Source organism: Myotis myotis, unplaced genomic scaffold (assembly GCF_014108235.1).
Source record: "Myotis myotis isolate mMyoMyo1 unplaced genomic scaffold, mMyoMyo1.p scaffold_m19_p_3, whole genome shotgun sequence".
NCBI classification, from domain to species: Eukaryota; Metazoa; Chordata; class Mammalia; order Chiroptera; family Vespertilionidae; genus Myotis; species Myotis myotis.
This window is the reverse complement of record NW_023416335.1, coordinates 209,582,709-209,595,153: the sequence shown is the minus strand read 5'-3', so window position 1 is coordinate 209,595,153 and position 12,445 is coordinate 209,582,709. Positions and strand designations below refer to the sequence as shown.

General features: G+C 55.5%; 1 protein-coding gene across 2 annotated transcripts; it reads left to right on the top strand.

Moving 5' to 3' along the window:
• The first annotated feature begins 1,445 nt into the window (after positions 1-1,445).
• Positions 1,446-11,140, top strand: TOB2 (transducer of ERBB2, 2). 2 transcript variants are annotated; one of them, XM_036297513.1, is made up of 2 exons: positions 1,446-1,640; positions 7,295-11,140. In XM_036297513.1, exon 2 carries the CDS (start codon positions 7,392-7,394, stop codon positions 8,400-8,402), a length of 1,011 nt encoding a protein of 336 aa, XP_036153406.1. In that variant the 5' UTR covers positions 1,446-1,640; positions 7,295-7,391; the 3' UTR covers positions 8,403-11,140. The 2 variants fall into 2 exon arrangements, with proteins under 2 accessions (XP_036153406.1, XP_036153405.1); XM_036297512.1 differs by having other exon boundaries at positions 1,447-1,636.
• Positions 11,141-12,445: the final 1,305 nt, after the last annotated feature.

The following is a 12,445-nucleotide window of genomic DNA, read 5'->3' as shown; positions in this document are numbered from 1 at the left end:
GGCTCCCGGCTCCGCCGTGGAGTGTGTGCTCCAGTTCGGGGTTTCTCTGCTGCAGTCAAGGAAAGCGCGTTTAGCCCCACACGCTGCTGTTGCGCTCGGCCCTTGCCAAAAAGAACGACCAAGGGGGAAACGTGCCCACTGTTCGTAGCTGGAAATTTTTGGATCTCACCACCCGCCGTGCGTTTGGCGGCTGCGCTGGGCTGGAACTGTCTGTAATGAGAATAAAGGTCGGGGTGGGAGAGATGGGGAAGGGGCGACTGAGGGAGGGACAGGAGCCAGCGGACAGGGCACTGGCCTCCCTCCCCGCACTCCGCGTCCTGCCGAGTCACAGTGACCCAGAGCCGCGTGGCCAGGCCCGGGCAGGAGGCGCTCCACATCCGGGACCGGCGCCCCCAGGCCTGGCCGGCGCAGACCCCCACCCCCCCGGCGGGGCTGTGACAGAGCAAGGTGGCGGGTCACCAGCCGGGGAGAGAGCGGGGGCGTCCGCAGAGGGGCCGGGCCCCGCCGCGAGGTAACGGGGCGCCAGAGGCGGTTGCCCCCCGTGGCCGTCCGGCTTCTCCCTCGCCTCCCCCTTCTCCCTCCCGGTCCCCCTCACCCTCCCTGAGCCGTCCCGGGCGCCCTCTGAGGACGCACGAGCGCGCAGAGCCGGGCTGAGCCGAGGGGATGAAGCCCGAAACGTCTCCAGCGCTCGGGTCGTCCCCTCGCCCCTCCCATCGCCCCTGCCGCTCGTCACGGGCGGTGCGAGGGCAGCCGCACGGCCGGTCGCCCGGAGCTGGAGGGACTCGCCGAGGCGGCCTGGGGGCGAGTGTCGGGCCGCCGACAGCCGTGCTCCCCGCAGCCAGCACACCCCACGCGGGCGGCGCGGTCCCATCCCAGGACCCTGCCCTCCAGAGCCCGCTGTCCACCTGCGGACACAGCCTGCACGGCGAGCGGATCCCAGTGGTTTGGGGCCTGACGGACATGACTACGAGGAGGCGCCGCGATGCGCAGGGCAGGCGGCCTCGCTGACGTTGGAGCGGGGACCGGGGCGCCGGGCAGAGTCGGCCCGGCGGGGGGGCGAGGGCAGGTGCGCGCGCGTCGGCAGCGCCGGGGTTCCGCCGCCCGCCCGCTCGGAAGTAGTCCCGGCCGCCCGGCCCCGCCCCGCGGGCGGAGGACGCATCACGCCGGGCGGGAGCGGATCCGTGCGCAGGGTTGCTAAGGGTGAAACTTTTCATTGACTTTGCTCACTTCGGGCCGGGGCGCGGGCAGGTGCGGGTCGTCGGCGGAGGGGAGGGAGCGGCTTGGGAGACGCGGGGCCCGAAGGGCAGCACCGCCCGCCGGCCACAGCCCGGACCGTCCTCCGTCCCGCGACGCCAGCCACCCTCCGGCCCGCCGTCCCCGCGCCGCCGCCGGCCGGCCCTCCCGCCCCCCGCCCCCGCCGCGGAGCCCGGCCTCCTGGAAAGCTGCGAGAATTACTACTGAGAGCCGGAGCCCGTGACCCTCCGCCTCGCCCCCAACCCTCCGCGAAGGAAGGGACACCGCGCCCGGCCTGGCGGCGCCCGTGGAAGGAAGGGAGAGCGGTCTCCGCCCCGCGCCCAGGACCGCTCTGGAGGGAGAAGCCGCCGGGTCGGCAGCCCGCCCGCCGCCGCGGAGACCCGTGAGTGCGTGGGGGGCCCGGAGACCCGACAGTCCCCACGGCTTCCGCACCCACCCCCGCTCCTCGCTCGCTGGACGCTCCACGCTGCTGTCGCGCCCCCGCCCCACACCTGGGCAGCATTTCCCTTCCCCCGGGAACCCCCTTCCCCCCGCGCTCCATTTCCCCGCCGCACGCTCGCTCTCAGCCTGGGGTACCCCAGAGCTCCTCTCTCTCCCTCCTCCAAGTGTGGCCCGCTCCTGGGTGGGGTGCATTCCCCCCTGTCCGCCCCCCTCAGTTCTTAATCTCCCTAGAGACTGGCTAGAATTTTCTTGTTCCTCCAAAACACCTAACTCCCATCACCATTGAGTACATCAGAGGCAGGAGGGAATGCAGGCCTTGTTTTTCTGCTGCTTTTCCCCTGTGCGGGGAAGGGGGGGCGGGGGGGCAAGGATTAATAGGTTTGTATCTGGCCGGGTGAAGCCTGAGGGATGAAGGGTGGACAGTCCCCTTTTGAACCGGTCACTGCTGGCTGTCCTCTTGCCACTGAGCCGGAATTCAGCATTTGGGCTTAAGCTCTTTATCCTCTTTAGTGTTTTCAGGGAAAACTGGGCCAGAAAAAAAGTGCCTTGAGAGCAATAGCAGTGGGTGGATTGATGGGGTGAGGTGCCCGGGAGGAAGAGCCTGAGCCCCTTCCCTCCTGTCCAGGGGATGGACGGTGTCCTTGACCAGAAAGGGGGGGGAGGAGGGGGCAGCGAGAGGAAAGGCAACTGGCAGGCCCTTTCCCAGCCCCCAGGGAACCAGAACCCCATCCAGCAGGCTTCAACTTGGGGGCCAGCGGCGAGGGTCTTGGGGCCTGCTCAGTACACTGACCTTTTTCTCCTCCCCCCGCCCCCCCAGGAGTGGGTCCCTCATCTTAGATTTTCCAGCAGAAAAACACCCCTGTGGCTTTCTTGGGCACCTGTCCCCATCCCCCTCCTGAGGGGAGGGGGAAGCAGGCTTGTGTGGAGGGAGGGATTAGAGAGGGTTAGCGCTCCGCAGGGGAGCTTTGCTGAGAAGCTGGTAAGTCTGGTCGGAGAGCAGGCCTTGCAGTGGGAGGAGATGCAAACAATTTTAAGTGTTGGAAGGGGCCGTGCAGGTGTCAGAGGCACAGTTTTTCCTTCCCTGCCCGGGAACCTTTTCCCATGTTCCTCTCCGGGTCTGGTTACTGGGACTTGGATTAGAAGAGGCGTGAGGTTTGGGCCCCGCTGGCATCGGCCGTCAGATTGTCGGCCTGGCGCCTCCCCGCAGTTTATCTGGGAATTTCTTTGGCCAAGAGGCCCGGGGAACTGGCTTTTCATTCCTGCCCTTACTTTCTTGGCTGTTGGGATGCTGGAGCCGAGCCCGCTGGGCGTTGAATGAAAAGGCTCTTTTCTTTTTGAATCCACCGAACCTACAGCAACTCCAGACGGAGACCACCAAGCCCCAGGAATACAGATTAAAGCCGCAGGGGCAGCGGGGTGGGAATGTGACCTTATCCATTCCAGACCTCCGCCCTCAGCCGAGAAGAACTCATTTGAAGCAGATCCTTAGTTCAGCGGTCATGGGAGGTGGTGGGGAGAAAGAGTTCAGCCTCTCGAGAAACCAAGACATGGATACGGTAGGGTGGTAAACCACGGCGCGTGGGCCTGACGAGTAGAATTTATATAAAATGTACTAGGCCGAGGGCGGGGGATGGGGCCATCCGCCACAGCGCGCATGTGCATCGGAAACTTTTCCATGGTTCTCCGACCATCGGCCAGCTCCCTTTACTGGGCATGCGTGGTTTGCCGGCTGAGCCTTCGCAAAGTGCGCAGGGAGGTGTAGTGTGCAGAGGAAGTAGGTCACTTGCTTCTAACCAGAGCGTGAGGTTTGTGGGGACTACGATTCCCAGAATGCAGAGCGCAACTTTACTGCCGGTCTCTCCACTTACATTGGGGTTCAGTCAAGTCTTCCCGGCTTTGGAGGAACCGAGAGAGCCCTAGAAAAGGCCCTCCTAGGCAGAAGGAACCTGGCAGTCAGACGGGGGCTGTGCCAGCCTGTGTTTGGGGGTGATGGTGTGGGGCGGGGGGTGGGGGGGGTGCGGGGCGCACTCAGTTGCCACAAGTCCTGGAACCTTTCAACCACACCTGCCCAACGGGGCGCTCCAGGACCGGTGGGATGGGTTTGTCCCCTGTCCCCCTGGAGCTCAGCTCTGACTCGCAGGCACCCAGCTTATGACACCTACTGGCCTTGTCAAAATTGAGGATCCCTCCCCCCTGACTCCTCTGTCCACACTCACTTGAATCCAGTTGTGCTTGGTTGTAAGACGATTTGGATGTTAAAGCTTCAGGTGCCTCAATATTTTTATAGATTCTCATGGTTTGGGGAGTCTGGTGGCTTCCTCTGCCATCATCTCTCCTTTTCTCGTTTAAAACATAACTTCATAACTTTATCTTCTTAAAATTCTTCCTTTGTATTTTTGCTAGATGTTTTCTCTGGAATCCCATCACCACATCGTCTGCAGCCATCCTTTTCCCCCCCCCATTTTTGTCCTTTTACACACTTTTCTTTAAAACACAATTCAGCGCAGGATTAACTTTGTTGCTGAAAGCAAACTAGTGAAGGGGGTAAGATTCTAAATAAGATAAGACAGAATTTAGTCTCACATTTGCAACTTTTTGGTATATTGACAAAATGTAGATTTGCTGTTGTTAAACACAGCCTCCCCCCACCCCACCTCCATTTGCCACCTTTCTGACCTTCTGCCCCTGAGTCAAGGTTGGAAACCTTAGCGTCCTTTCCTGCTGCTTAACCCAACTCTACTTGTTCCTTTTATTGAAGGGTAGTTATTTCTAAGCTTTCTAATCTTACCACATTCTATGAATATTTTATATACAAGCTCTAGAATTTGCCCATTGCCTAAAAAAAAAAAAAAAAAAAAATGAACAAACTCATCAGAGTGGCTATTTCTATCTTTAGTTAAAGACAAGACAGCACCAGTGCTTTAATCCTGTGTTCCCTAAGCTTCTTGAAGTCAAAATTAGAGCCTGAGCTGATAGAGCAGAAAATATCAGTCTGGTTGTCTGGCATTTTTGTAAGGTTCCACCCCACAGCCATCTGGCTTAGCCTGTTCTCCAATTAAAGAGGCAAAGGTGGCATTATATATACTTCCTTATTTGTGCGGCAGCATCACTGAGGTATAAATTGGTGTGCAGCTTTAGTTGCTGATGCTGCAGAAACTGGTTAGCTGGGCAGGGCTGATGACAGTGGTTCTATTGTATATTGAGGTGGGAGGCTTCTATCCCAGTGACTTTGGCCTGCATTTGAAATGCTCCCATTTTGAGGCTGAACTGTTTAGGAGAGGTTAACTTGAAAGGCAAATATGCACCCAAGTTAGAGAGGGCTAGAAAGGCGTAGGAGGCATACCGAGGCTGTGTGTGCCTTGAGAAGTGTCAGATGCTGGATTTAGGTCTCTTACTTTTCTGAAAACACTGTCTTTAATTAACTTCAGGCTCATTCTTGGGAACCAGGACCAACTTTCTTCACAATTTTTCAGTCTCCTCTGTGTTTGGACACCTCTAGTGGGCCACCACTGTGGCCCTTCCATACCGCTGTTCTTGAGTGGAGACCCAAGTTCCTGGTGGCTAGCTTTGCATCTGGTGATGAACTCAGGCCTCACAAACAGAAAGGCTCTTAATCTACCGTTGTTCTTTCTCTGAAAACTAAAAGGACCCTGAAATTGATCTGTAGTGACCATGAATAGACATTTGGAGCAACTTGGAGATTAAGTCTTTGTTGGAGTCTGGGATTGAGAGGAGATAAGGGTCCCCTGGAGCCTGGGCATCCCTGTGGAGGGCTTGAGAGAGGCATGCTGATGGCACCTCTGATGACGCCCCACGTGACCCTCTGCCTCCTCAGACCTGAAATGGGGGCAGGACTAGACCTGGCCAGTGTGTATGATGCTCCAGATTGAGCCAGTGCATCTTCTCTGAGACTTGCCTCAGAGAGCTTTGCTTGAGGATTCAATCCTAAAAATGTCCCTGGGAGCCATGGCCCAGGTCTGAAAACTATAGGGAAATGAGTTAAGGCAAAGGGCTGAAAATGAGAAGGGATGTAGTTGAGGCAGGTGTTCAGAAAACTCGAGATCCTCACGCCTATAATTAGTCTCTGGATACTCTGTGCTGGACCTAAAGGGGTTTTTATCAAATTCCAGCTCCAGATCGGTCACAGGACAGAAGATGCCCTTGACAGATCATGGATCAGTCTTGTCTCTGTGCTGAGCTCAGCAGCACACTCTCACCCAGAGGTCTGGCTGGGAACATGTTCTGGCCTGGTTGGCCCTGGAAGGGGGTGGCCTTTTGAGTTCAGTTCACCCACAGCATGAGCCTGGAGCTGTCGTTTGGAGAAAGTGAGGAGATGAAACTCACTGGGTCTTAGGACCTCACAGATCATCTTCCTGAGACATGAGGCTGGCCCAGACCTGGGAACTAAACTTGTTTGACCTCTGTGCAATCTGGCTATGAGGGAGTCCCAAAATAACAATCTGAGTGTTCATCTTGGGCTGCCTCCGCTCCAGGGATCTCTAAACACTTGATAAATCTGATCCCGTGCCAAGGACAGGTGGTCACACTGTCCCTGGGAGACTGAGTGATGATGGATCCCCAGCTGGAAGCCTCAGGGTCATGGAAAATTCCTCCTCTCTGCCCTCCTCATCACTTACCCTCTCTAGCCCAAGCATGTCAAACATGCGGCCCGCCGGCCTTGAGTTTGACATGCTTGCTCTAGCCAGAAACGACAGAGATTCCTTCAGGCCATGCTAGTGCTGCTGGTAAAGATCTGTTGGCCAGCAGGACCCTCCTTCCCTCTCCTTTCCTCCACTGCCCCAGGGCAGCTGCCATCAGCAGTGTCAGCAGTTCTGTTGTTGGCCCAGGCCTCTGGTTCTGACAGGTTTTGACTTTTCCTGGGGCTCATGCTCTCATCTCTATTCTTGGAGGCTCTCTGGATGGCAGTGCTTGCCTTGGTTACACTGTGCAATTCTGAAATCAGTTCTGCAAACCCAGAGTGAGCCAGAGCACACACACACCCAGGGAGCACAGCATGACACATGGGATGTGACTGGAGTCCAAGCACCCAGCGAAATGTTGGCAGTGCTGTTTCTTGTTCAATGACCTGCATCCCTTCCACTTAAGGAGGAAAACTAAAGATTATGAACTTAGACCTTGGCCTGTGACAACTTGGCACAGTTTCACCAAGATATTACAGAGAACATTAGCAGGAGCCTTCCCTTCTCCAGCTAAATTAAGGGCTCCATATTTTTTTTGGTGCCAGTCATCCAGTGGTCTGAATTCTCAAAATACTGGGAACTGCAGCAACCCTATTTTCTTTAGAATTACTTAAAAGGAAAAAAAGCTAATTTTATCAAGTACCTACTAAAAACCAGGTACCGTGTGAGGCAGTTTACATCCTTGAACTAACCTAATCTTCATGGTAACCTCATGTTGCTGATGAAACCAAGGCTCAGAACAAGTGACTTGCCCAGTCACACAAATAAAACTAGTCACTGGTGGGGCAAAAATGGGACCTCAGGTCTGTGACCTGCAGTTGGTGTTTTCCTGTCTGTCCTTGGCCATGGGACCCCGGCTCTTTGCATGTTTACTCATGATGCCCCCTCTTGTTTCCCAGGGCCTTCTGGAGCCCAAGGCTGCCCACCTTCCGTCTTCTGCCGCTGTCCGTGGCTTGTGCACGTGCCCTGCACTGATTGTTTGCTTAGGAAAGCGCCATGCAGCTGGAGATCAAAGTGGCCCTGAACTTCATCATCTCCTACTTGTACAACAAGCTGCCCCGGCGCCGGGCAGACCTGTTTGGGGAGGAGCTAGAGCGGCTCTTAAAAAAGAAATATGAAGGCCACTGGTACCCTGACAAGCCACTGAAGGGTTCTGGCTTTCGCTGCGTCCACATTGGGGAGATAGTGGACCCTGTGGTGGAGCTGGCCGCCAAGCGGAGCGGCCTGGCGGTGGAGGATGTGCGGGCCAACGTGCCTGAGGAGCTGAGCGTCTGGATCGACCCTTTCGAGGTGTCCTACCAGATTGGTGAGAAGGGGGCTGTGAAAGTGCTATACCTGGATGACAGCGAGGGCTGTGTGGCCCCAGAGCTGGACAAGGAGATCAAGAGCAGCTTCAATCCTGATGCCCAGGTATTTGTGCCCATTGGCAGTCAGGACAGCTCCCTGTCCAACTCCCCTTCACCATCCTTTGGTCAGTCTCCCAGCCCCACCTTCATTCCACGCTCCGCCCAACCCATCACTTTTACTACTGCCTCCTTCGCTGCCACCAAGTTTGGTTCCACCAAGATGAAGAAGGGCGGAGGGGCAGCCAGTGGTGGGAGCGTGGCCAGCGGTGGGGCAGGTGGCCAGCAGCCCCCACCGCCGCAGCCTCGCCTGGCCCGCTCTCCCACCAACAACCTGCTGAAGCACAAGAGCCTCTCTCCGTCTGTGCACTCACTGAACTTCGTCGCCCCCAACCCGGCCCCGCAGTCCCAGCTCTCGCCCAATGCCAAGGAGTTCGTGTACAATGGCGGTGGCTCGCCCAGCCTCTTCTTTGATGGGGCCGATGGCCAGGGCAGTGGGGCCGGCACCTGCAACAGCAGCAGCTTCGACATGACCCAGGTGTTCGGAGGCGGTGCCAACAGCCTCTTCCTGGAGAAGACGCCCTTCGTGGAAGGCCTCAGCTACAACCTGAACACCATGCAGTATCCCAGCCAGCCGTTCCAGCCCGTCGTGCTGGCCAACTGACCACCCCCCTGCCTGCGGGGCCAGGAGCACCCAAGACCACAGAAGAGAAAAAGGAAAGGAAAGGCCAAAAAAAGAGGAAAAGAAATATACGAAAATATTCCCAATCTTCTCACTCTCACTTCTAGAGAAAAGAGGCAGCCGAGGCACCTGAATCGTGTTTAACGCAACCTCCTTGCTGTTTTCCTGCCTGCCTATGATTTATTTGGTTGGTTTGGGGTTTGTTTTTTCTTTTGTTTTTTTCCTTACATGTAGTTTTCTATATAACATCTTTAATTAGTGGCTTCCTGTGCTAAGAATGGTCCTGATGTGAATTGCTGCTCCGTCCCTTTCTTCCTCCCTCCCTCCTTCACACACCTGGTTTAGGATTGGTGTGTTCAAGCTCACAGGAGCCACAGCTGGGGCCTGGCCCTCAGAACAGGGAGAGGCTGTCCCCTGTCACTGTATCCATCACCCAGCTAACCTCTCACTCAGAGCCATCCGACCTCAGCAGGCCTTGTGTCCTGCCACCCAAATAGGTCTGGCCCAAGCCCCGCTCCTCAGGCATGGGTCACAGGGAGCTGCTGGCTGGCCGCTTGACACCCTCCCCCCAGAGCTGACGTCTGACTCCAGGGAGGTAGCCCTCTATTGGAATTCCTTTCATCTCTGTCCTGTGGCCCGCACACCACCATTCCCACCTGGCGTCCCAGACTACACCGTGGCCCTGGAGACACAGCCGCTGATATGTGTGGCCTCTCAGGCAGCCTTTTCTTCCCTGGGCCTGTGAGGTGTGAGTAGGGAGGTGGGGGCCAGTATGCGATGATTTGCTATCCTACTTTAAAGAATTCCAAGCCATGTGAAACTCCCCCCGTCCCGTCCGCCCCCCATGTGATTCTGGGTTGTAGCAAATGCTTATTTATGTTTGAGGTGGGGGAATAGGCTAGGGCGATTGTCAGGCCTTTTGTAGGGTGGGTCACATGGTGGGTGAGACTGGCTGAGCCTGAGACAATCCCAGGGGAAAGCACTGCAGGAGGAACTGGTTTCCGGACTGCAGAGGGATCTGCACTTTTGTATTTGACCAAAAAAAAGGGGGGGAGGGTAGCTGTGAGGGGCTGAGGGGAATACCCAGCCTCTGATGCCTAAGAGAAGTCCCTGGACCCTCCTGTTGTGTGACTAGCCCAGGGTGGGAGCTGCTCACCTAAGCACCCTGGGGTGGGAATTCTGAATCAGTGCCTGTAGTGGGCAGCCCTGAGCCTTGAATTGAGACTTTTGGGTCCTTTGGCTGTAGATGTTGTCGTGCACTTCTGCCCCTGCCTGCTTGGGAACATTTTGGTACCTCTTGCCCATCCCCTCTCACTGCCCGACCTAACGCCACTGGCCTTGATGCCAGAGGAGTGGTCTGGGCAGGCCAGGCTTAGCCACTGAAGCTGGGGCATTTGGATATAGAAGAGCATTTGCTCCCCACCTCTGCCAGAAGAGCTGTTTCTCCAACCCAACCGTAGTGGGCCAGCTTCCATGCCATGATGCTTTGGCAAGTGGGGCACATGGCATCAGGGCCCCCATCACTGGAAAGTTCCAAAGCCCTCGGCACCCCACCCCATCCTCCCCAGCGACCCAAGTGGGCAACTGCTCTGGCAGTGGGTCCAGCCCAGATAGACACTGCCAGCCTTCCCCGCACTGGGCACCAGCTCTACCTCCCCCAGCAGGGCAGTGCCCTGCCTCCTCAGCCCAGCACCATCTGTCCCCTTAGACTCCTCAGGGGCCAGCCCAATCTGGGCCACCCTCTCTCCCCAGCCCTTGGCTCCCACGCAGGTGACAGGCCCAGGCAGGTTGCTGCTCCCTGGGAAAGGTTGGATGCTGCCTTATGCCCCCTCCCCGCTCCCTCCTCCCAAACTCACGCACACAGGTACCCCCCCTATACCTGGTCAGCTTGTTTTCTCGCCACATGTAGGGAGAGGGCGAGACCAACCCCTTAGTGTCTTGAAATACGAAGAAAAATGTGTGTTCAGGAGCATGACTCCAGTGCTGGGCTCTTGGGCCCAGTTCAGTCTGTCTTGTCTCAAATCTAGGCATTTTTGCTTCAAATTTTTTTATTTTAAGAAAACAGAAACAGAAATCTGCACTAATTTACCTGGTTTGGTAGGAAAACTTTTTTTTTTATTTTTTACATTTTTTGGTGTCCGTTTGTATTGAATAATTTGCTACATTTGTAAAATGTAAGAGGTATATATAATATATGTATATTTCTAACGTAAAATGTAATTTTTTTCTTTTCAAGATTTTTTCTTAAAAAGAGGAGAGAAACAAAGATATTTTTTCAGGAAAAACAAACTTTAAAATAAAAAAGAGGAGAATAAAACCTTTTTCTCCCCTTTCCCCATCCTCTATCTACCCCTCTTTCCAGGAACAAATCAAAAGGTGGATCATCTTGTAAAGAGTGTAAACTTTTAGTCCAGAATGATGTATTTTTCTCAATGCAGTGAGCTCTAGATTCTCTAGTTTGACCCTTAGGGATGGGAAGGGGGCATTGAGGCAATGTGGAGAGGGGCTTGGGGAGCAGGGCAATGAACTTGTTTTCTTTAGTGAAGGAGGAATACAATCAGCGTTTTGTATTCAGAATGTTGTGCAATATTTTGGAATGGGACATTGGTGTGTTTAGAGATTTAGTTTAAAAAACAAAACAAAAGATTGATCAAATCTGTACAGTTTATATTGTTCCAGATTTTTTTAAGTTTGTATTAAAAGCATGATATATAATAGTCTTCTGCTTGCTCCTGGCTTGTTTTGTTTCTGGTCCCCGATTTGGGATGGAGAGAGTGGGAGTGACACAGCCCCTTGGGTTTCAAGAAACACTCAGTCATCCTCACTTGATCCGTGGGTGGACATAAGTGTCACAGGTTCCTTTTTTACCACCTGCCCCATCAGCACAGGACACCACAGTGCCCACTGCCACGGGTCCTTGCCCACATCGGACACAGGTTCCAGGAGGGTGACAAGTAGCCCAGCTCCCTCCCTCAGATGGTGGAGCCAGGCCTGGAAGCAGAGCCTTGAGAACAGGGTGGTGCCTTTTTGTGGCTCTGGGGAGCAGCCTCTTTCTTGGAGGCTGAAGGAGGGCTCAGCCTCCAGCTGCCTCTGGCTCTAGCATTTGCCGGCTCCAGACCGCTAGGCCTTTAGGAGTGGGCAAAGGTGAGAGCCCACCTCAGTCAGGGTCTGTCCCCACACCTGGTGCTTGGATTCTTGGCTCTTGCTGCGTAATTCTGGAGCTGGAGCTGCTTTAGGGGTGAGAGGGCCCACTTGAGCGTGGGGCTGGGGCTCAGCCACCTCCCCCTCCCAGGGCCCCATTAATGCTGCCCATGGTTGGGGAGGGTACAGACAACCTCCTTCCCAGCAGGGATTCACACCAGCCCCTAAAGGCCCCTGGGTTGAAGAGAGCAGCCAGGTATTCCTTGAATCCCATCTCACCCTCACTATCTCCACAATATCATTGAGAAATGGGCTGCAAGTTAGATTACTCACTAACTTCACACAGCTAGGAAGTGGGGAGGCGGAGATGCTGACCTGTGTATGGCTGTTTTCATGTATAAACCTAACAGCTGTGGAAAAGTGCCACTGGGGGCAGCATGGAAGAGCCGACTGCAGCCTCCAGGCTGGACAGTGAGCAAGCAGCACTGGGCATCTGTGAGATGGGGTCTCCTCAAGCCTCCCCTCCCCAAACAGGCCCAAACTGGTCCCTCCCCTCCCAAGCATGTGGCTTGGGCCTAGAACCTCTCAGGCCAAACACGCAACCTCTGCATGTCCAGCCCCTTGATGTCCAGCCCCTCCATGGGCCAGTCCTGCTACAATGTGTCGAGCAGAGAGATGCCCTGGTCCAGGGTGACTGCCAGACCTAAGGCCACTCTCAGGGGTCTCACTTTCCTCTATCCTGCCAGGGAGAAGCCCACCCTATCCCTATATCCCTGTGTCCAAGCTGCTGGCCCACCTGTGGGCCCCAGGGCCCCTTGCATGCATTCCTGTTTATATATATAAAAGCCCAGTGACCAAACAGTGGAACAACCAGAACGACCAGT